This window comes from Aulostomus chinensis, chromosome 17 (genome assembly GCF_037954235.1).
Source record: "Aulostomus chinensis isolate RoL2024-O1b breed Wild chromosome 17, RoL_Achi_v1.0, whole genome shotgun sequence".
In the NCBI taxonomy this organism is placed as follows: Eukaryota; Metazoa; Chordata; class Actinopteri; order Syngnathiformes; family Aulostomidae; genus Aulostomus; species Aulostomus chinensis.
This window is the reverse complement of record NC_141336.1, coordinates 19124910-19147912: the sequence shown is the minus strand read 5'-3', so window position 1 is coordinate 19147912 and position 23003 is coordinate 19124910. Positions and strand designations below refer to the sequence as shown.

At 42.2% G+C, this 23003-nt stretch overlaps 3 protein-coding genes across 4 annotated transcripts in view; 2 read left to right on the top strand and 1 right to left on the bottom strand.

Annotated features, from left to right (window-relative positions):
* Positions 1-4557, top strand: part of aldh6a1 (aldehyde dehydrogenase 6 family, member A1) — a 10201-nt gene extending 5644 nt beyond the window's left edge. The window contains exons 11-12 of the mRNA XM_086183604.1: positions 218-316; positions 396-4557. Coding sequence (XP_086039730.1) covers positions 218-316; positions 396-500 — 204 coding nt within the window. The 3' untranslated portion in view covers positions 501-4557. The remainder of the gene's footprint in view (positions 1-217; positions 317-395) is intronic.
* bbof1a (basal body orientation factor 1a) overlaps positions 1-11550 on the bottom strand; it is a 12344-nt gene extending 794 nt beyond the window's left edge. The window contains exons 1-11 of one of the 2 annotated variants that reach the window (XM_086183605.1): positions 11271-11550; positions 10948-11194; positions 10804-10869; positions 5170-5313; positions 4993-5073; positions 4233-4303; positions 3701-3845; positions 2711-3192; positions 2471-2575; positions 1663-1734; positions 205-1477 (exon numbers count right to left, since the gene is read on the bottom strand). In XM_086183605.1, coding sequence (XP_086039731.1) covers positions 1378-1477; positions 1663-1734; positions 2471-2575; positions 2711-3192; positions 3701-3845; positions 4233-4303; positions 4993-5073; positions 5170-5313; positions 10804-10869; positions 10948-11194; positions 11271-11314 — 1557 coding nt within the window. In that variant the 5' untranslated portion in view covers positions 11315-11550 and the 3' untranslated portion in view covers positions 205-1377. Of the gene's footprint in view, positions 1-178; positions 1478-1662; positions 1735-2470; positions 2576-2710; positions 3193-3700; positions 3846-4232; positions 4304-4992; positions 5074-5169; positions 5314-10803; positions 10870-10947; positions 11195-11270 lie in introns of both variants that reach the window. The other variant, XM_086183606.1, reaches the window with a different exon arrangement.
* entpd5a (ectonucleoside triphosphate diphosphohydrolase 5a) lies at positions 11006-23003 on the top strand. The gene is made up of 14 exons (XM_086183608.1): positions 11006-11387; positions 16543-17016; positions 17461-17540; positions 17782-17925; positions 18278-18353; positions 18782-18817; positions 19203-19291; positions 19370-19449; positions 19537-19598; positions 19695-19796; positions 20499-20642; positions 20731-20787; positions 21505-21620; positions 21720-23003. Exons 2-14 carry the CDS (start codon positions 16572-16574, stop codon positions 21801-21803), a joined length of 1515 nt encoding a protein of 504 aa, XP_086039734.1. The 5' UTR covers positions 11006-11387; positions 16543-16571; the 3' UTR covers positions 21804-23003.

Below are 23003 nucleotides of genomic sequence, written 5' to 3'. Positions count from 1 at the left end.
TCAAAACTGCAAATGTAAGCCGCAGGTTTAGCTGAGTTTAGTTTAGTGTTAGCATGTAAGCTCGCCTTTTTTTTTTCTTTCTTTTTTTTTTAGAAAAAAAAAAAGGCGTGGATGTACCACAACTCATCTAACATGTCCTAGAGATTTGGGATTCTGGGAAACTGTTCACAAAGCTTACATTTATGGAAATAAAAAGGGAACTACTTGTTTCCTGCAGGTTGGAGTCAATGTTCCCATCCCTGTCCCGCTGCCAATGTTCTCCTTTACCGGGTCAAGAGGATCTTTTAGAGGAGACATGAACTTCTATGGAAAACAAGTGTGTGATCAAACAAATGCAGTCTATTATTACAAGTGACAAACAAAGAGATATTAAAAGTTTTATTTGCTGTCTCCAGGGCATCCAGTTCTACACACAGATCAAAACGGTAACCTCACAATGGAAAGCTGAGGATGCTACCTTGAAGAGTCCTGCAGTTACCATGCCAACTATGGGGCGCTAAAACCTCTTCTTCAGTCCAGTTATGATGACCTAGATCCATTTCTTCCACAGACAGAAAAGGACTTCTGTTCAGATGTGAATAGTTCATAAATAGTAGTTCCTCTTCTGAAGATTTTCTACTAATTTTGTGTACATATAAACACTCTGTAAATGTAAACTCACTACTACTGCCAAGACTTTTTACCAAATGCAAAAGACCCGGTGCTTGGTAAAAAGCCATTTCTCCAAATAGAACACCAGTATTGACACTCGTGTGTATTTGTGTAGTGTACATAATCCTCACGAGTGTATCATATAACGAATGGTTACGATACTGAATGTTCTGAGGATTTTCGGTGCAAATTTAGGCCTCCCAAGTCACGTAAACAGTATGGGGAAAGAGAAAAACCACAGTGTTGTGGCTAATTATTTCAGCATTCTAATTCTTTCATTTTGCTGGGAATGAACTACTAGAGACATATTAATACCCAAAATTAATATTTCCACCATGTATGGCAAACTTTGCATGATTTATAAGGACACGAGATGATTTCATTGATGTCATGGCCATGCACACATTAGTGTGTGGAGCAGTCTGTCATGTATGGTGGAAAATCACTGAAAACGCCCATAAAAGAATGGCAACCCTGATATTCACACATCATGTTCTAGTTTAGAGTTTAAATAACAACTGATGTGTAAAGTGATAATTCAAACGAGCCTAACATATGGAACAGAAGTCAAAACCATATCATATAAACATGCATGGGAAGGTATTTATACTAAGCTAGCGAAAACAATGTACTCCACTCTGCACATGATTGACATTCTGTGGGAAGAGCACAAAGCAGAGGCAAACAATCCCGAGTGTGATGTACAATGTAGATGCCGCACAGAGGTCATGTGGTGTGTATATCTGGCATGCTGGTTGGGTTCGAGGGCAGAACCAACTCCGGCGCCTGGGTTATGAAGGTCGTCGTGGACAACTCCTCTCTAATTCTGGAAGAGTCATCATTATGCAGCGTTGAAATCAACTTTGATAAATCACATGTAGGCGCTCATGTTCTCACAGCCAATGCTTTTTCAGCTAAACATGGAATGTGGGACCAATAAATTTGCAGAGGCTACATAATTGCAAGGATGTCTTGCAACTTGTATCCTCAAACATTCCTTGAGTGTCTTACCCAGCAGCATCACTGTCAAGGTTCTTCTCACAGGAGGAGGAGGAGGTGAATGGAAGACTTTGCCTAGTTTTCCTATCAGGAAAATGCAGAGTAGCACTTAAATACAGAACCTCATGGTGAAAAGCCATGTTTGAACTCACAAGAGTGACTTTTTACTTTACTAGGCTGTTTTGGTGAGAGGTTACTTTGGGTCAACACAGCGCACATGGACTTGGATGCTACTAACAGACTTGTACTGGAGTCACCAAATGTTATGTTACTCTGCTGGACTGGGAGCCAGACCACTACTGTTAATATGGATATCCATCTCGGGCCTGCCGTACCCCCCCTTACATCCAGGTCTTCGGCACAGTCCCCTCTGAAAATCATGTTACCAGCTGCTTTCTGACCACAAGCGTTAAAAAAACAAAATAAACGCCTAGTGCACGTGAAGAGGGGCCAACAGGCTGAAAGCAAATCGACGTGACCAGATGTTTGTTCCTAAGCACACGACTCTGCGGCTAAGCCTATTTTTACTATTGTGCCCAGACTCTTTCTTCATTCTTTTTAAGCAGCTGGATGGAAAAGAAAATTGGCTGAAGCCTAACTGATATTTTATGGTATCCTCTTCTGCAAAGAAAATGGCTGTTTAAAACATTAAAAAGAGGGCGGAGTCACTAGATGGTTTAGCCTGACTTATGTGCTTGGTGTCACTGCGCTTTGTTCTTTGGAAATGATTGATCCAGTGGGATCACGGTGGACTTTAAAAGTATCGTAAAGATGAAGTAAATGAGCGATGATGAGGCAAGTCTTTGAGAGGTTTTACTACCTGGCTTTCTGTCCATTCATTTTCGCAAACAGAAGCCTGAGCACTTGTTCCTTCTGTTCCCAAGTGAGATCGGAAATCTCAACTTTACTGCCGGGTTGATGCACCCTAAAGAAAGCAAGGTTAAATCATGATGAGTGGCTGCTGTTGCACAATTCAATTTGTATAGAAACCGTTTCAAGATGAAAAATCATAAAATTAGGGTTTGTTGGTCATTGGATGAGGAGAATACTGAGGACATACCACTTTGCAGCTGCCTCCATGTCTGCATAGACAGAGTTGGTGCTCTGGGGGCTTTGGTGGAAGGTGCGGATGGGTGGAAACTTGAGTTTTCCAGATGTGGCCTCCCTCAGCTTCTGGCGATAAGCTTTTAGCGCCTCCTTCTTGTATTGCTGCCTGCTAGCAGTGATCTCCTGCTTCACCTGATCTAGAGCCTCATGGAAGAACTGCTCCAGCTCTGTGCGCTGCTGTACAATAGTTCTTGCTAGCCGCTTGATGTGCCCTAATTCCCTCTCTCGCATGGAAACCACTCTCTGAAGCTTCTCCAGCTCTACCTGGCTGGCCTGGTTACAGATGAGGGTCTTCTCTTCCACACTGTCAGGCTCCTCAGTTTTCCGCTCAAGAGCCTGCTCCAGGGACGCTACCTTTGACTTCAGTTTGGATATCACCTCTTTTTGGGCCTCCATCTGAGCTGTATTCTTCTTTGCCATCATCTCTAATGTGTTCTGCATGAGCAGAGGAAATGATTGACACCAAGCTCACAACGGAAAGTCCTGTCAATTCTCACGCCAATATAGCAGTAGAACAGAAAAGGAATTGTGCTCAAGGCTGTGCTGCTGAGTGAGTGGCAACCAGGAGGATTTACTCCCTTGATTTACTGTCACCATCAGGGACGATTAATGTACCCAATATTTATTTGTCTTTAAAGCAACAGAGCCAGAAACTTGTGAAGGAGAAGCCACTGTATTTGAACCCATATACCAGTGGAAACTCACCACAACCACTGACCACTGAGAGGCTGGGTAGTAGTGAGAGGAGGGGTGGGGGATCAGAGCCACAAGCAAAATACACAGAGGCAGCACAAGTAAACAGCACAAGGGAAAACCACCTGAACTATGTGTTTCATAACTGCAACGATTGAAAATATCTTGATGATGATGAATGGTCTCTATCCAAGGACTGCCAGTGCCTAATAGTAACGCTGCTGTTCGACGCACTACGGCTCAAACATACCTTGTCCAATGTCAGGGAGGCGTTTTCCTCTGCCAAGGAGTTTTTCAGTTTCTGTAGGTCCCCTGCTTCCTTTATGTGATATTTCAGCGACTCGTTGAGCCGCACGTTCTCCTTGAATACGGAGCGTGCGGCGTCGTCCAGCTGTCTAAACAGTTGTCAGTTCAAACAAGTGAATGAATTTGTGAAATAACTGAATGCTGTTTATTAGTCAAGATGGAAGAGGATTTGCAGGTGAGGAGAGAGGATTAATATAGAATTCCAGGCAAGCACTGCGTTTTAGAGGACAGACAAAGCAGAAGTGAAATATACAGAAAACTTAATGGCCTAAATATGCAGCCCTGTCTGGGATGCCGGGAGATGTGATTGTTGGCTCAGGTGACGTACACTGTCATGAACATCATGTAGTTAAGAAAGGAACAGTAGCTCTAATTACATATAGTTTTATACATATGCTTTTTTTTCTTTGTGTCTTAAGCATACAAAGGTGCACTTTAAAGAATAAAATTAGATTGTAAAGCAGAAACGCACTCACACGACTGCTTCATTGTGGGCTTTCTCCACCACCAGAGCTATCGTTTGCTCGGCTTCCTTCTCCAGCCGAGCCTGCAGGAGAATTTACACATGTCACTGTTCCAACTGGGACAATATCGTACTGGAAACTGCTTTCACTGAATTCCCTTGAGAACAGGAGTCCATGTCTCTGCTACTAATTTCCTTTTAGCAAGGTACACCCACCTTTCTCCCAGGTTCAATTCAAAGAGCCCGCATTATTAAAAATCTCACTTTTTCAATGCTTATGCCCATATATCTTGGGTCTTGAATATACAAACTAACACACTAACTGTGTCATAAGAAAACTCACTCGTTGGTTTGGGGCTGGTGTGCTCTATAGTCTTGTAATTCAGTAAGACATTCAGAGTTGACACTCCTCGACGCATCAAAAGGGGCTTCAGCACAATTGTAACATTTTATGCACCCACAAGGGAGTCAATATTTCAGGCTGCCTGAGGTTTGGGTTTATTGGTTGTATTGTTTGGTTTTGGTATAAGGAGTTTGACAGGTGGCCACTTACAACAGTATGGTACGTGTGGAATCCTAAAAAGGCAAGAAAAAAACTTCAGTAAATTAAGTTCAGCTCTTTTTCAATTTTTCCAGCCAATATTTTCAGTGCTTATCTTAAAATAAAAGTCGATTCAAGCGCTTTAAGAACCTGGTGCTACCCTGTATTACTTAATTCATTATCTACATTTTTTACCTTTTTTTTAAATTAACCCCTGTAAACTCAATCATACCTTTTCTTTGAAGAATGTGTACTCCATTTCGTTCAGGTTTTCTCTGTGCTTCTTCTCAGCGATAGCCATCCCTTCTCTAATCTAAACAATATGAAGGTCGAGGTTACTGGCTTTATTTAAACATCACATCACTACCACTCCTAACAGGAAGTATTTCATCCGTTGTTGTTTGCTTACATCATTCAGCTCCTGCTCCATTTGAGCCTTCCGCTTCTCAAAGTCCTTCATTTTCTTCATTCCATCCTGAATCATGTCAAAATCGCTGGACTTCTTCCTGAAGAGTTCTTTCATCTCGTTGATTTCCAGTGTGTAATCTTCAACCTGTTGAAACCATAAATTATATAATGAGTTAAATACGTGCCTTAACTGTAAACATCCATCCACTCATCTACATACAAGAGTTACCACAAAATTCCCATAAGTGAGAGCAGCTTGTATCAGTTAGGGAGGAAGATTTTTGTCGTAGATTTCACACGGGTCAGACATTTGTTGTTAACCAACTTAAGGTCAGATCCGTCAGGCTAAATACCTCAAGATGCCACTGTAGAGAAGCCAGTCGGAGCAAAAATGTGACAAAGTGACCAAAATCATGAGAGACTAGCAAAACACACACCCGCAAACTTGTACATGACGACTAAATGAGAGGTTATTGACCGTCTGATTACATCTTATGGTCTAATCATGATTCTTCAGATAACTGTTTGTCTACATCAGTGTGCCAATCTACACCTAACAAATGGACAGCTTCCTAAAAAAATAACTTTTCACCAACTTAAAGTCAAAAGTCATTAGAGTTTGTTGCATCTGAGTTTTCCTCATGCTGTGCAGTAGCTCCATTTATCTAGCTTCTATAACCAGAGAGCGATTTGCATGTTTCTGACCCAGGGATGGACCTTTTGGGAAGAAAACAGATTTCAACCGATTTGAATATTGGCTATGCAAGGTTGAAACTCTGAGGTCTTTATTTCTCCTTTAAAAACATTTTTTGAATGGATGTTATAAGTAGGGGCGCTAAGGGGGCTGTAGCACTCCTAATGGCAGATGGTTGTAACTACAAGGCAAAAAAGTTCACAATTTCTGAAACATCTTGTTTATTTAGATTAGGATTTTAAACATGGTTCATCTAGTTGTAAAGTCCACCATTTGTGTTTGTTCTGATATTTGATTTACTTTTAGAGCATTTGGGAATTTCTATCAGGGTGGAAGTCACAGACCAGAGTAAGTAACAATACAGTATTATTGCCACACTTAAGTATAGCAACATATCACAATCTTTATATTTTTTCCCTCCCCCAGTATCTATGGATGTATGTTGAGTATGGCCTTTAGTGCAAGGCATGAAGGATCATGGGTATTCCGAAAGGTCATAGAGGCACACCCCATGGGAGCCTTACGTCCTGTTTAAACGCCCTTTCCAGAGTCTTACTGCTGTATTATGACAGTCCATGTGGAACTGGAAACAAAGACCATACATTGATGAGGACTGACTTGTCATCCCGTGTCACTCATCAAAGTTTCCTCAAGATGATTTCATTGAAGCTAGCGGGCCTGTGACCACGGTGTTTCCGGGAAAACAGGATTAGTTAGCGGAGACTCAAGGAGACCCCGATGTACCCTTGTTTCCAGCTAGCTGACAAATGTGTCTTAGCTAGACATGCTCCTGGAGGTTGAAGGGTGATTGATATCATTGGTTGAAAGTATGCATGTTCTCCCTGTGCTTGAGTGGGTTCTCGCCAGGTACTCCGGCTTCCTCCCACAGTCCAAAGATATGCAAATGAATGGTTGTCTGGCTATATGTGTTGGCCCTGTGATGGACAAGTGACCCGTCCAGGGCGAACTCCACCTCTTGCTCGAAAGCCACTGGGATAGGCTCCAGCCCCCCCCCCCCCCCCCAACCCTTAACAGGATAAGCAGAAGAAAATGGATGGATAGATGGATTTCCGCTCGATTTTTCCAGTTGGCAAATGTGTGTTTTAATTACGGTTCCCAAAACGGAGAAGGCTCTCTGTGACCTTGGGTACAGTATTTATATTGTATATGGGTTTGTGTGTTCATAGGTTTAAACTTAGTATGCTGCCGCTGATGGAGGATAGTTTTTGTGTGATTATGTGTTTTGCTCTCTGTCTTTATGTCTTGTCTTACTGGATGTAGGAAATATGAACTGATTCTATAATTTAAGTTTTTTTTGCCTGCCTCTGTCGAGATCTGGTCGAGCCATATGCTTAGAATGACAGCGAGGGGACATGCCTGTAGTGGGATTTGTGTGGAGTGCAGCCTCTAATCCATTCAGAATTATCAATGTTTTTGGTTGCTCTCTGTGTGTATGTGCACACAATACAAGGTTTAAGTGGTATTTTACTACCCATGCGGTATGGCTGTGTTTCATTCAACGATATGTTACGACAAAGAATAAGCCTGCAACCCTTGTGTGAACTGTATATGAATATGATATCATCACACGGTGGGTCAGTTAGTGTTTAGGTCTGCTGTCTATAGTTTCAAATGTTCTAAACCTGGTGTGAACTACTGCTGGCAATTCGTGTTATTTATCCATCCATCCATTTTCTATAGAGCTTATCCATTAAGGGTTGCAGGGGGGCTGGAGCCTATCCCAGCTGACATTAGGTGAGAGGCGGGGTTCACACCGGACGGGTCGCAAGTCCGTCGCAGGGCCATCAGGAGCAATTAGGGACTCACTATCTTGCTCAAGGATACTTCGTCATGTTCACTGGGGGAAGTGAGGATTGAACCAGCGATCCGAAGTTTGCCAGGCGGTCACTCTACCTCTGAGCCACGCTGCCCCCTCAGTTCATGTTATTAAAAAAACAATTACTACTGTAAAGTGTGTCATGGCACAGGTTGTTAGCGACACCTCTAAATCTGAACATCATTTAGCCCACAATGAACTTCAAATCCTTACTTTAAACTCCAGAGCTAATGCCAGAAATTCTCCTTTTTATGCATTTTTGAATGGTATATTTATTGTTAAGTACCCTCTTTAACATTATGGTTCTCAAAGTGCTTTCACTCCACTTTGACATTCTATCAGAAGCAATTAGGGTTCATTGTCTTTCTCCAGACACAGGGGATCGAACCAATAACCTTGTGGTATCTAGACTGAGCCACGCCAGCACACTTGGTCTTCATTCATGTTCAATATAAGATCTTATTTCCATTAGAAACACCCTCGCAACAAAATGCACCACTGAGAACCTATAGCTTCTCTGCATAAAAAGAATCATCCCATTTAGGGTAAGAAAATATAATGAACACTTCTCTGTACAGTTCAACAGCACCACAAATTACAGCTTCCAAAATGACCATTAAAATAAACCAACACCACTCACGAACAGAGAGATTCTATAAAAACTGAGCATTTATGGCAGGGCTGTTATATTGTGCAGCATTAGTTTTATATAGGGGTTATGGACAACTACACGAGCAGGACATTTTAATCAGTAAAAAAAAGTGAAAGGCAAAAAGAAAACATTTCAAATCACTATTTCATACATATCTACAATTAGTTTGCTATATATGGATTTTTACATGTGCACAGGAGAAAAAACCCGTGTTGAAATGAGCTCTACTATGACAGTGAAATGCTTCTCTCATGAACATATCAATAATGTAATATTCTAAATGGAGCCATTTTGCATTGCAAGTATTTTAACCTTTGGTACATTTTGCAGATAGTGCTATCGCTTGATATTTAATGGATATCAATATATTTCAATATCATAATTTCTCACTCATAATTGGCACAGGGTCCAAAAATTTAAAAGTCACCATTGGTATGGCTCAGAGGCTTCACTTTGAACAGGACGTTTTGAAGCTGTGAAGAAGGATCAGGAGAGCATGACAGCAACAGAAAGGGTTGGGGTACAGGGACAAAAGTGTCAGGGAGCTTCGGAAAAAGACAGAAATGCCCAAAGTCGACTTTGTTTCAGTCACACTGAACTACTCGGCTGTCTTCAGACGAGCCCTCCAGCTGCGTCTCCAGCCAACACGATCGTACATCCACCCAAACCAGATCACCAGTGCTTCCCACGCTTGTCCCTGCCCTCAGTTCATCCACCACATACATCCATCAGTCAGTGCATTAGCACCACTGACGGGTTTCGTAATGAGAATAATACACCAGCCCTGCAATTAATCCCCCCATTCATGATAATGTTCTAATTGAGAGGCCTGTTATTTTAACTATCAGTTTGGAGGCTTGTAATTAGTGGTACTGTTAAAGTACTAGCTTATACTGTGAACTGATGTGAATATTTTTTCACCTTAATTCATATTAATGGGATAGACAAAATGAGGCCTGGGGCCAATTTTGGGTCACCCGATGCAATACATAACTAAATAAACACGAATAACAGGACTAGTAACAAAAATGTTAAATAAAAATATATACTGGTAGTCAATGTTAATTTTGTTTATTTTATGTTATCATGCTCTTTTATTAACAATTTTTTTAATAGTTTGATCAGGCTGCAGGGACACTTCATCTTTGGTGCCTCTTCTTTCATTTTTACTTCACTTGACCTGAACAGATGTACTGTGTTTCACGCACAAAAGGAATCATTTTAACAGCACAATATGCATTTGCATTTGGTCCACGGCCCATCATTTAGGTTGAGTTGTGGCCCACCACGGGAGAAAGTTGGGTACCCCTGTATTAGATACACATAGCAGTTAAACCCGGTACAGATCAACGGAACCACAAACTACAGCCTACAGAATGACTCTCTTAAAACGATTCAATAAAAACTGAACATTATAATCCTCATGATGGAGGGTTTATTGCAGGGTAGTTCCATAATACTCGATACAAAACCTATCAGTGGTTTTCAAGTTCTATTTGATCAGCGTATATCAGTTTGGGATGATCTCTTGATCTTCACCCGATGTGTGGCGTCACCAACCACAGCACCAGTTCGCTGAATGGAAGCACCCCATGTCTTAGACCATCCAGCCTCATTCTCCCGACTGCTGTTTTGTCACACACCCTTGTATCCTCCCATACAGATGCTTGATGATGGAGTACTTTCCATTAACTCAGCCAGATGTGAAAATGAAGCAAATAATCGCTTCGCAATGAGGAAAATGTCGCAAGCAGCATGTCTTGCAGTCACATCTTTCGAGACAACCACATGACAATATTTTATTTATGACATATGTTTCATACATGTCTAAAACAGGGATGTTTGATGTCAGTCCAAATCATGCTGCTTTTTTCCTCCTCCAAAGCCGGATGATGGAAAACAGCTGGCAGCAAAACTTTTTGTGTGTCTAGTATAAAGCCACTTGAATCTAGTCATGTCATTTTGATATCCTTACTACAAGCAACTGGGTTTCGTGAGGGTAAATGGAAAATAAGCTCCTTTGGTGCATATTTTGTAACTTTAAACTGGTATTACAGAGCAAGTGTGACATGTGAGGTGTGGTGAACACATCAAGAGCAGCAGTGTGACTGTTTTTTTCCCCAACCAAGCACTTTGAAAATTATGCTTTTAATCCTGCGGCCACTGACAAGGGTTTAAATAACATGTAACTTGGAATGTGAGGGTTTGTTTTTTGTTTTATGGTCGCTTTGTTTGGTTGTTGTTTTCTTGCACAACAAATGTCAACATAATTGCACACAACACAGCTGTTTAGACACAGCGCAGCACATTTCTGAAATGCTGCAGGTTTAAGTTATAAATCAAAGCAATGCGGCTATGAGGCAACTTTACATGCTAGCTGGTGCTATATTTGCGGGCCGAAGCTGGAGTTGCATTTTTTTTTCTTCTTGTGGCTTTTTTTTAATCAACTCACCAGTTTGTTATGCTGCTCACGTGCAAGCGCCGCTTGACTTATGAGGCTTTTCTGTAGCATCCTGAGCTGTTAAAATAGAAGACATCGTGTTCATTTGTTATTTAATTTCGTGTCATTTACAACTTCAGGTGAGTTCTCCATCACCTGCTCGTCTTTTGCTGCATCCTGTCTCTTCAGGAAGGCGGTGGTATCGACGCTATCCTTCTCTGCGCGGTACAGTTGGTTGGTGAGGTCTTCGTTCGCGCTTCCAAGTTTGCGGCAAGCCTCGCGATACTGTGCCAGAGACTGCTCGGTGACCTGTAACCTCAGCTCCCAAAGGGCAGCGTTAGCCTTGACCTTCTCGATGTCCGATTCCGCTTTTGTCTCCTGTTTTCCTTCTTTCTTTCCTTTCCTACGGCAGAGTTGTAAAAATGAAGCTACGAAGTCTTAGCATCAAGCTCCCGAGTGCGCTCGCGCCTCTTACTCACCCGCTTTTCGCCTTCTTTACTTTGGCAACTTTCTTCTTCGGCATCACTGCTTGCTACTGACAAGTAAAGAGTAGAAGGAACCGGTCCAGTTGTACTGAGGAGAGAGGACGATAAACGGTAGTATTTTATCTCACTGTGTAGCCGATAGTAGCATCTCCTATGTGACCTGCTCCGGCTGTTTGTGTAGTGTTGCCATGGAGATGCAGCAGGCAAGGATAGGATCCAATTTCTTTGCTACATGAACTGCAGACATCTCTCTACGGATGAGTTATATTTCAAACTTTTTGATATATTGGTTTAGTCGGGATTTACCATTAGTTTGTCCCGTGAGGTCACGTTATATGAATGAGGTTTTTTTTTGAGTGCCTATTTAGCCGATTGGATGAAGCAACTTTTTGTTTTTTTTTTTGGGGGGGGGGGGGGGTTGTTGTGATTCACTCACATTTCTGTCCAGCTGCTAAAGGGCTGCACTATTAATTAAAATGTAATCGAAAACAAAAAATAGGAAGGAGTGATATTTTTGAAAGGAATGTTGACATAACAATAAATCATATTCTTCTGACTTTAGAAAATATTAATATATCCTCACAGGTAAAATTGCTCCTTCACAATTGCAATATCAGTCAAAATAATCCCAATTAAATATTTTTTTCAAAGTCGTGCACTCCATATTTGTGGATAAGAGTAGATGTAAACATATGTCAGGAGTGCCTTTAATGTGCATCCTGGAAAATCTGCAATTTTCTTTGTGGTCCCATATTTGTTGTACGACATAAAATCCCTGCACTGAACATTCCTACTATACCAGTCTCAGTTTTTAAGCATTTTATTCACCAAATTGAATGAAAACCTGTAAAACCTCACCATTGCTGCTGTGGAAAAAAAAAGCTCCTTACAGGTGTTATGGAGAATTCTGCCTGCCTGCTGGAAACTGCAAAAACATTAGCAATTTCAGTGCAGCTGCTGTTCTTTAGTTTATTTGTCAAATTCCAGATTCGGTTTAATTATTTCATCAGTGTTTGAAGCGGCAACTGCTTTAATCTGTGATTGTTTTTTTTTAGGCTCAATTTTACATTTTACTGCTGTTAATAAATCCAAAGCAGGTGAATAATGCTTGTTCAAGCTCCCAGAAGAGAAGACGACGGCCAGCTGTATCATCCACAGCTGCAGCCTTTTCATGTCCATCTATCAGACAGTCTGTTTGCACATATTAACCTTCCTTACATGTCCTGAAAAGAACTATGTTTTGCTCGCTGACATTCCCACTGTTGTTCTTTTTTTTTCCTTCTTCTTTTTCTTCTTCTTTTTTAACGGGAAAACCACTAAGATCAACGTAAACACAGTTGGCTCACGTCTCTGTCACCGCTCGTCCAACAGAAACAATGTAAAGTTAGCGCAGGTCATAATTCAAAACCACCGAATGCTCACCATCACATTGTTCAGCCTTCGGCAGGAGCATGAGAGCGTCCACAGTAGATTATTCATCAAACAAACAAGGAGATATCGCAAAAGTGTTGGGTGTAGCTACTGTAAACTGGATCATATAGGGTTGTTCTCTGCTCTGGCATCATGAACAGAGTTTGAGGACTAAATTTAAAGGTAATTACTATGACAGTGAGGAGAGAAAACTGAAATAACCCTGAGCATTTCAAAGCTGTCATTATCATTGGAATTGTAATGACAAGGTTTGGGTCTCTTCAATGGACTTGTTGGGGTAGGACACCCACAAACATGGCATTCCTGAGGGTAACATTGCAGCATATTAATGATATATTGCAGAGTGTAGATTACAAAGCTGGGGTCCCTTCTCATGCTTTACGGTTTCAGTTAACTTAAAACAAAATACCAAACCTGGTATTGAAACTACATCTCCTTTAAAACATTGTTTGTAATGTGCTGTGTCATGACACAAGCAGGCAGCACACATTGAGGAGCACCGCACTTTTACTAGACATCCTCAAATGATTTGGCAACTTATAGATTTTCCAGTGAACTAGTTAAGTGTGTGTTATTTTGTATAACTGTGTGCAAGAGTGAATAGTATAATTCCTGTACGTTTGTTGGACATTTGAAGGGCAGCTTCTTTTGCAGTGCATTATAATAGAAACACAGATGTAGGTTTAGGGTGAAAATTTGAAGATGCTGGTTTGTTTTATTTTTTGGTTCCAGGATCAGTTTTAGAAATACCTCTGATCCTGTCTTAAATTGACATGGACAGGATCATGCCATGCTACCTCCCAGTAAACTGAGTTATCTCTGACTAATGCTACAGACAGGAAACCACTTCTTCTTCTGTGTTCTAAAAGTGTAGCCTAAACTTGCACAAGATAACATGGGCTCAATCCCAAACCGCCATATTAAGGGCCGTCCCAGTTCAATTAGGGCAGAGTGTAAGTTGACTGCGAAACCTTTAAATAGCGAGTCTGCAACGTTGCATGCTATAGATGTTTAAAAAGAACTGGAATACAGCGTCGGAGGCTGGGCCTCAACTCATCTCATTTGAAAATTGCTCAATGGCGCATGAGGCACAGAGTGATCAGCTGAATGAAACACAAGTGTGCATCTTAAATGGGCCACACAGGAAAATAGAGCAAGTGCACTACAAACTCTTGCTGGCTGAGCATTCTAACTTCCAGTTTAGTTTAGTTTATTGAGGATTTTCTTCATATTGATCACCATATAGCAGCTAATCATCATTGGGTCAGCACATGGATCAAATTATGGAAGTCAAATGTGTCATTTTGCAGGGTTGTGAAACTCAAAGAGACACATTATAATGTGTTTGTGGGCCGCAATGCATCACATGACTGATGCCATTTGAGTCGACCACTATGTAAAGCATTCTTCCCGTATCCAGGTCCTATTATAATCCACAGAGCGGGATTATAACAGTAGTCCTAACAGGATGTGGATGCATGCATACCAGGAGAATGGAGGAAACAACCTACACATTTAAGGGTTCTACTTTGTCTAGCACAAGCATCTTTGTTTTCCTCAAATCTTAGAATGTATGGAGTGAAAGGTTAAAACAAAAATGAGGGGAGTATCACGAAAAATCCACAAATACCTGGAAATATAGCTTACCTGATGTCTCATTCTCGTGTTTTTGGACATAATGTGTTCACCTGAACGATGAAAAAGAAAAGGCCGCTCATAGGGTTGAAAGTAGGAAAATGACACCCAAATGTCCCAAAGTTGATTACTACTGTTCAAACATTGCATATTTGTATACATTCTGACATTAACCTCAGGATTAACAACATTTACTGCAAGAAAATACCAGACTGTGATTTTATCGACATTTCTTACTCAAGCTTTATTAGTCAGGTTGTCACGCTGTTAATATGCATCCAAGATATCTCTGGACACAAGTCAGTGAGAGGTCCTGCACATGTACGCTTTGATAGCGGCGAACGGCCATTCTGGTGAACCACAGGATTGAAAAAAAGTAGCCACAGTATTTAGAAAAAAAAGGAAGGAGGAAAGAAAGTCCAATATTTTTAGTCCAAATTACAGTGTTGGAACAGTGCTTTGCACAGTCGAGTGTCCTGGGAGGGGAATGGCATGATGGGTGAACACTGGTGCCAAGCCCCACCCTCCCCACATTGTCCTTTCTGTGGACTTCCTGCACTCTCTTGTGCCCATTGGCAGTACCTCTGCCCTTCCATTACCCTCCTGGCCAGCAGTCCCAGCTTTGTCTAACTCACCCACTGCCTGATGTGAAACGGTAAAAGCACATGTTGAGTCAGGGTTTGGACAGGGTTCGCTCCCCCGAGGGGGTTGCTTTAATTGCTAAACTACTAGTGCCTCTTGTTTCCACTATACCATCTTTCTTTTGATATTCCAGTGGGTGAAAAAAAAAATCAAGTTCAAGTCAGGTCTCTGCTGTGGGATATATTTGATGCATCTGCACCCTCCGCTAAAACCACTAACTCTGAACATGAGAAAGCATTAGCTGATACAACATGGTTTGTGCTGTTGCCGCTGCTGCTGTGCCAACCACCTCCATCGGAGAAACAACCACTCGTGCTTTTCATGCATTCTCTCGTGCAACACTCCTTCTCACAGCTCAAATATTTTCCCTCGGAAAACCTGTGGTTAACACAAGGATGAGTGGGTGTGAGATGATTGCCGACATTCTTTTAACTTTTATGTCAGCTGGAGCGCTGATGACATTTGCATAATTTAAGGAAGGTTGAACTGCTGCAGGAGACTTTAATGAGGTGATTATTGCAGGATCATGAAGGGAGGGTGGAGAGGATTTGTAAAGATGCACCAACATAGAGACAGTAGCACACGAGGAAACAAACAGGAATCCATCTTACCTGCAATCATGAGCCACATGTTCTTATGTACTTTTGCTTGGGCTTGTGTTTATACTACATTTGTATGTCTTTCTTTCTGTTTTTAATGCCATAAACCTGCAAAGAAGATAAAAAAAATATGCTTGTTAAACTAATTATTACATATTTTAATACTTAAATGCCCATACCAAGTCATATGCATTGACTTTTCTCAAATGAAATAAACATAAATTAAGTACTTTTTTTCGTTTTCTCTTCATTACATTGTTGTATAATTAAATATGTTCTTCAGAAACAAGCACTTGCACTGCAAACTAGTGTAAACATTAAAAAAAATGCATTTTTTTTTTGGTTATTTCAAAAGTCTACAAATCAAAAATGCCGTACATGCAGAGAGAAACTTACATCACTCTTAAGTTAGGCGGCACTTCTGACGATGTGTGCACAAGGTTTTGGGGATGGAGGAATTTCTGAGTCAAGTTTCTGAGCAAGATTTAAGATTTAAGTACAACCCATAAAAATGTATTTTAAGACAATTTTTTTTAACGGGAGCCATTCATTTCGATTTTTTTTATTAACCCCTTTCTCCTTTGCTAAGGGGACCACAATACCCAGTAAAGATGAGGAGGGGAAAAACACCCAGAAATAATCCTCCTCCTCTTTCTGAAAAAAGGGGAAGGAAAAAAAAGTCAAGGCAGTGTGTAGGCAGGTAGTCTCCAGCTCTGCTCCCAGGAGGGGGGACTCCTGATGGAGTTGGGATGGACCGCCACAGGATTGGTGGATGGCTGCTGTCGGTGTGGCCCCATGCCAAGCCCATATGTCTTTATATACTGTAAACAGATGACCGGACAGTCCTGAGTGTGCACAGCATCCACTCTGTCTCTTCAGGGCCTTGACAACCTGTGAGAAGAAGGCTCACTTGTGCTCCAGCATCTTCTTCTTCTTCTTCTTCTTCTTCTTCCCCTCAGCTCCTCTTCTTCTCCGGGTCGTGAGAACAATGGCCACGCCGAGTTTGCTCCTCAATCTGTTCCTGTGGCTTCTGGCGAGGAGCCTCTTAGCGGAGGCAACCTACTACCGGCACCACCGCTACATCCCCCACGTTTACCGCTACCGGGAGCACTCCGCCAATACGGAAAACCTCCTCCCTGAGATCTCCAACCCGGTGCACGCAGTGCCACAGCCCGGCGTGCCGACCTATCCTGAGATCCCTGAAGTCTTCCACCCGGCACCTGAAGTTCTCCACCCCATACCAGAGGCTATTCACCCGGTGCCCGAAGTGGTGCATCCTGCCTCTGATCCTTATCCCAAACCTGAAGTTAACCCGCCGGCACCTGAAGCCTCCTCCCCCGTCAACCTGAGCCGGGTTTTCTATGGGATCATGTTTGACGCCGGGAGCACCGGCACCAGGATCCACATCTATAAATTCATCCAGAAAGACCCTGGTAATTACTCTCTCTCTCTCTCTCTCTCTCTCTCTCTCTCTCTCTCTCTCTCTCTCTCTCTCTCTCTCTCTCTCTCGTTAAGACAATAGCACAGCTGCTGCTGCTGCTGTTGCTGCTGCTGGCTCCCACCCTGTCTGCCTGCTGTTAGGTCATTCACTGTGTGGTGTAAAGAGGACAAACATGCACCCGCAGAGAGCACCGGGTAATATGGCTTCTAAAAGTAGCTGAGGTGGCCTTTTAATTTGCCTGTTTGACTCAGCTGTGTAGGAAGCAGACCTCTAAAGTTGAAGCAGGATGTAGGTCAAGTGCTGCAATCTCAATTTCAACAGTTGTAAAAGAAAAGTGACACAATTAAATGCATTTATCCTGAAATCTCTTTTGCTTGCGCTTTAGTTCTTGATTTATTCACTGTTTATTTCTCTCACTCTTTTTTTTCCCTTTCAGTTGAGCTGCCTGTTCTGGACAATGAAATGTATCATGCAGTGAAGCCAGGACTTTCTGCCTATAAAGACAATCCCGAGGAGGTGTGTATGCCCATTTGCACCATCACGTTAGTATTAATTATCAGGTGTATCATCAGGGAGTTGCTCACCTTCTGTGGGATTTTCTCTGGGTTGGGTTCGTGCGATGTAAACACAGTGTAATTACAAAAAAAGCCTCTTGCTGATGCTGTCATAGCTGCCCACTCCTGTCTGCTCCATCTACCTACGCTGAATACATTTCCAAGTTTGGTTATGAAACATCTGTCTTCCTCTTTGGTGTCAGGGCGGTAACACCATCCGGCAGCTGCTGAAGATCGCTAAGAAGACGGTGCCAGAAGAGGAGTGGAGGAGGACCCCGGTGGTCCTGAAGGCCACGGCAGGGCTGCGCCTATTGCCTGAAGACAAGGCTAACACTCTCCTGAGGGAGGTAAGGCACATTTTCTCTGAGGCACATCTCTCTCTGCCCTCAGACAGTTTGGCACAAACACCACCCGTCCCGCCAAGGAGCAGGATGAGAAACCACTAAGTGCTTACAAGTGTCACTGCAAAAAAGAGAGCAAGTCTGCCCATTTGGTGGCTATCATACTATCAGAAACAGCTGTTGTGGGGTTGTGTGGAGTAACCATATTTGTCATTTAAAGTATTAAATCCAGGCTACTGTTTCAGCCATGCTTGTGGTTATCTGTCACTTTGAAATATTACAGACACAGTACATCCTCTGGAGCCTACATTGGTTGTATTATTTTAGTTACTCAAATGATGATTTATATCTTCTGTAGGTGCGGGATGTGTTTGATGAGTCTCCCTTCTATGTGACGAGCAACAGCGTTTCCATCATGAACGGAACAAATGAAGGTAGGTTATGGGTTTTTTTTTGTGTTTGTTTTTTACAAACTGTAGTTTCTGTTTTAACTGCCTGCCTGCGGATGTATCAAACAATACTTCTCTCATAAGTCTTTCTGCAAGACGTTTGTTAGAGACACAAATAAACATGACGGTTGCTGCGCCCACGCCCAATAATTTAGTGACATCTTCCATTAAACACCCTAATGAGGTTACGTTTCATCACAGTATGTGTCATTCATTATCCTCCGTTAACGATTGCAATAACTCAACATGTGAGACAAGTAATTACCTGGGCTGGTCTGTTATTTTTATGATATTGTGTGTTTATTTTTTGTGCATGAAAACCTCTGATTAGGCAAATAGTGCAACGTTTCATAGGTGGGGTGTAATCACCGTTTAATAATACAGATATTTTCACCCTGGTGCTGCTGTTCTAGGAGTCCTCGCCTGGGTCACTGTGAACTTCCTGACAGGTAAGACATTGCTTGTGTTTTGCTATGTTGGTGTTAGTGGTCAGGAGGCTCATATCTGAGGCTCCAGTGTACACAGAAGCCCGGCAGTGACAGACTCTTGTCTCCTGTCTGAGGTCACGAGCTGGAATCACTGGCCCCAAACAGGGTTCAAAAAACAAGCGATATTTCCTCACTATTTTTTTCACAAAGCGGAGGCAACATCTGAATTATTTTAAACAACAACAACTTAATCCAAAAATGATATTTTCCCTCCTAGTGGGCATGGTCTGTGTGCATAAATCCTGACATTAGGTTTTTAAAAGCATTAAATTCTAAGGCTGCAGATAAACTTTGAAGACAGTTATGGATGTCCTCTTAATATACTTTTTTTTTTTTTTAATTGAAGGTCACTTGTATTCCAACACAAGGAGAACCGTGGGGATCCTGGATCTGGGTGGAGGATCTACACAGATCACTTTCCTTCCCAAGTCAAAGGTGAATTAAATATTTGATGCAGTAAATGAATTGATTTGATTAAAAATACACCTCTAAGACTTGTTCTCTATCCAACAGAAAACAGTTCAGTCTGCTCCCCTCAGTTACATTGCCAGATTCAACCTTTTCAACCACACATATCAACTCTACACACACAGGTAATTAACTCTGGAGATGATCTAAATGATATAGAATAACTACATTTTTAAAAATTCTTACCATAAATGTATGTCACCCTCACATAGCTACCTTGGAAATGGACTGTTTGCGGCTCGACTGGCAACCCTTGGAGCTCTAGGAGCTGATGGTAAAGTATAAAGAACTCTGTGTCACAAAAGTATTAGTCTAATAATTTTCTTCAATTGCACATGGCAAACTATAAGCCTTGTTGTTGTTTTCCCAGGTCTAGATTGGAAAGTCTTCACTAGTTCCTGCCTCCCGAAAAAGTTCAGAGAAGATGTGACTTTCGGTGGAACCACCTACAAAGTTAGCGGGATTCCAGACGGTGAGATAAAAGCCCTCTGAGGTTTTCATTGCTTTCCCAGTGCACTGGATCCAGCGATTCATACATTCCTTTCCCAACGCTGGAACTACAATACAGTATCATGCAGCCTCACATGAGAACGCTGCAGTCTCTGTGACCTTGCTGCCAAACGCATGTTTTGTCATCCTCTCTCTCTCTCTCAGCCTTCCCGCTTGAACAATTATACTGCAGTCAACCTTGTATTTAAATGAAAGAAAACTGTCAGTTAACTTCACAAATAAGGCAGTCACTCCCATACCACAGTCAAGTAGCCAAAAGATGCTGGGCTTGTCTGAGAGTTGTTATTTTTTCATGTGTGTGTGTGTAGCGAGTGGCTTGATCTGGACCACTCACAATTATGTGGTAAAAATAGACAGACCAGCAGGGCAGCGCTAACTGCCGCTCTTGTCAGCACATGGTTTTGCCGGCACGACTGAGCGAACCGTACCCATGGGGCTGTGTGAAACTTCTGGGGCTTCCCTTGTATATTATCTGGCGAGCCCCAGCTTCAGCCCTTGGCTGACCTCAAACTGAGGCTCCAACTTCTCCCAGTTGAATTCCCTCCATTCCATTCCTCCATACACCTCATTGTTAAATTTCAATCATTAATAATATTTGGGTCATTTTTCTTTTTTTCCCCACTCTTTTTTTTTTAACTTAACATTTTCCACCCTCTAATCTCAGGCTATGCAGGCTACAAGCTGTGCTACTACGAGGTGATGAAGGTCATCAAAGGCGTAGTGCACCAGCCGTACGAAGTGAAGGGGAGCAGTGTTTTCTACGCATTCTCCTACTACTTCGACAGAGCTGTGGAGTCTGGCCTCATCGGTGAGGGGGCACACACCGCTGCCACTATCAAGCTAGGTATCATATTTTTGTACAAAAATTGATCAGATGTTTTGTTTTTTCCTCACAGATGGCAGCCGTGGTGGTGCAGTTGAAGTCAGGGATTTTAAGAAGAAAGCCAAAGAAGGTAAGAGCTACATGTTGTGCTCTGTAGTGTTGGATACACTTATGCATGAAACTAACAATCTTACGAGTTATATATAGCTGTATCAGCCGGTGCAAAACAGTCTTTGTTCTACTCAACAAAAGACTAAACCATGTGTGCGCCCAAACACGTCACATCCACAACGTTATTTATTACAACGCTCAAATGCAACCGATTATTTGCTCAAATGCTTTATGGAGACAGATGATAACAAAAATGTAGTTTATTATTGGGTAAATATAGATCACCATAAAATGTCGAGTATATGCCACCAACACACACCATCAGACTGAGTGTGTGGCACTCGGAATTACATTTTATGTAAGGCTGTTTGTGTTGCGAGAACACTGTCACATGTCCTGGAGGAACAAGTCTGCCTCAGGCTGGCCTGGCAGCTGAGCTGAGGAGGTCTGTCTGGCCCAGGCAGGAGGGCACCTGACAGCCACACACCACCTGGGGGCTGACACATACTGACACACACACGCTGTGTGCAAGGCTGTTTAACACTGGCCACCCACCCGCAGCCTTGTGCTGACCCTCACACCTGCCTGTTTATCACGCCTAACTAAACAGAGAGGTCATCTTTTAATCATGTCACACTGGGGTTAGAAAAGATGCAACATTGTGTCTGTCGAGTGCTTTTAGTCAGTTGCATGTATCACTAATCTTAATTAAATTTGTGGTTTTCTTTTTTTGCAGTGTGCAACAAAATGACCAAATACCGCGCTATCAGCCCCTTCCTCTGCATGGACATGACATACATCACCTGTCTGCTAAAGGAGGGCTTCGGCTTCAAGGACAATACTGTGCTGCAGGTGAGACAGTCAAAGAACATGGTCTTTTCAACGAATGCGACAGGACATAGAGGACGTGATGTGAACGCACCTCTCTCTCTCTTTCTCTCTGTTCAACAGCTAGCCAAAAAGGTGAACAACGTGGAGACGAGCTGGGCTCTCGGTGCAACCTTCGACTACTTCAGAAACCTCAACATCCACTAAGGACAGCTCGCTGTCATAGCAGCCAGCACTGAGAGGGACAGTCTGTCACTGCGGGGCTTCCCTTCCTCCATCCACCCTCGATCAGCCCGTCTCCTCACAGACACACCTGCTCCCATCAAGCCCCTCCTCATTCCCTCAAGCTCAGCACCCTGCGAACACTCTGAGAACTGTTGAAAAAAGAAAGAAATCACTATATTTTTATAAGGCCAGCTATTTCTACTGTATATTGAGCTCATAACTGGTGGGCTGAATTTATTTTTGTTTACATTGTTGATTCCTTCTGGGTGTCTGATCTGAAATGTGTCCTCACCTGCCTGCCTGTCAAGCTTGTAGACGTGGTTCCAAGCAACTGGTCATGGTGCTTCACTGTGGTCCTGGTGTGGACTGTTACTGGAAAGTGCAACCATTGATGTCTTTCTAAATACTCTTAAATCAAGACCTTAATTCCAGCCATAAATTATTTGACAGGACACACACACACTCCCCCCACCCCACCCCCAGTCTTAGACATCTTTTGAAATTAAGCAGACGACAGCTTCTTTTCTTCAAAATCGCACATAACACTTTAACTGCAGGTATTGTAGCTACAATATGATCAGTTGCTTCGATGTCATCTGTAGAGTTGTACATAATTCACCGTGACTGGGATCGCTCTCACAGAGTGTAGCTGTTAGATGACTGAGGTTGATGCCTCTGTGTTTATAGCCTTTATCGTTTGTTTTGTCTCAAGCGGAATAGTCCTTATCAAGCATGGCTAAATTGCAGGGCCCCCAAAGTCTGAACTGTATTTTAGACTGGCAACGAAAAAAACCTCTCATCAAGGGTAGATGGTGTTAACAACTTAAGTTACAGCTTTTAAATATAGAAAGACATATGTAAACAGAAATTATGTACAAAGGTTTCAAACCCATGACTCCTGAATTTGTAGGGATGCAGCTGGTTACTCAACAGCATGAATTACTTTGAATTCTGTTGGTCTTTTTTTTCCCTCGTGAACTGTACAAATATTTAAATAATGGAAAGTCAGTCTACATACACAATACTCTTCAGTATTCAACATGATCCATAACTACTGCTGTATATACACATTGTAAACTTTTTAATTGCAAAACCTGTACGCAGCACAGTTGCTCAGAAATGCCTCTTTGCTCATCAGTTGAATAACCTGATGGCTGATAGTATGTAAATTGTTTTAATTAA

What these genes read in the sequence shown, in the direction of transcription:
- entpd5a (XM_086183608.1), top strand. Translation starts at nt 16,572, where the DNA reads ATGGCCACGCCGAGTTTGCTCCTCAATCTGTTCCTGTGGCTTCTGGCG. An exon ending in CTAACACTCTCCTGAGGGAG is followed by an intron (nt 17,926 to 18,277) that starts GTAAGGCACATT and finishes TATCTTCTGTAG; the next exon opens with GTGCGGGATGTGTTTGATGA. An exon ending in CACTGTGAACTTCCTGACAG is followed by an intron (nt 18,818 to 19,202) that starts GTAAGACATTGC and finishes TTTTAATTGAAG; the next exon opens with GTCACTTGTATTCCAACACA.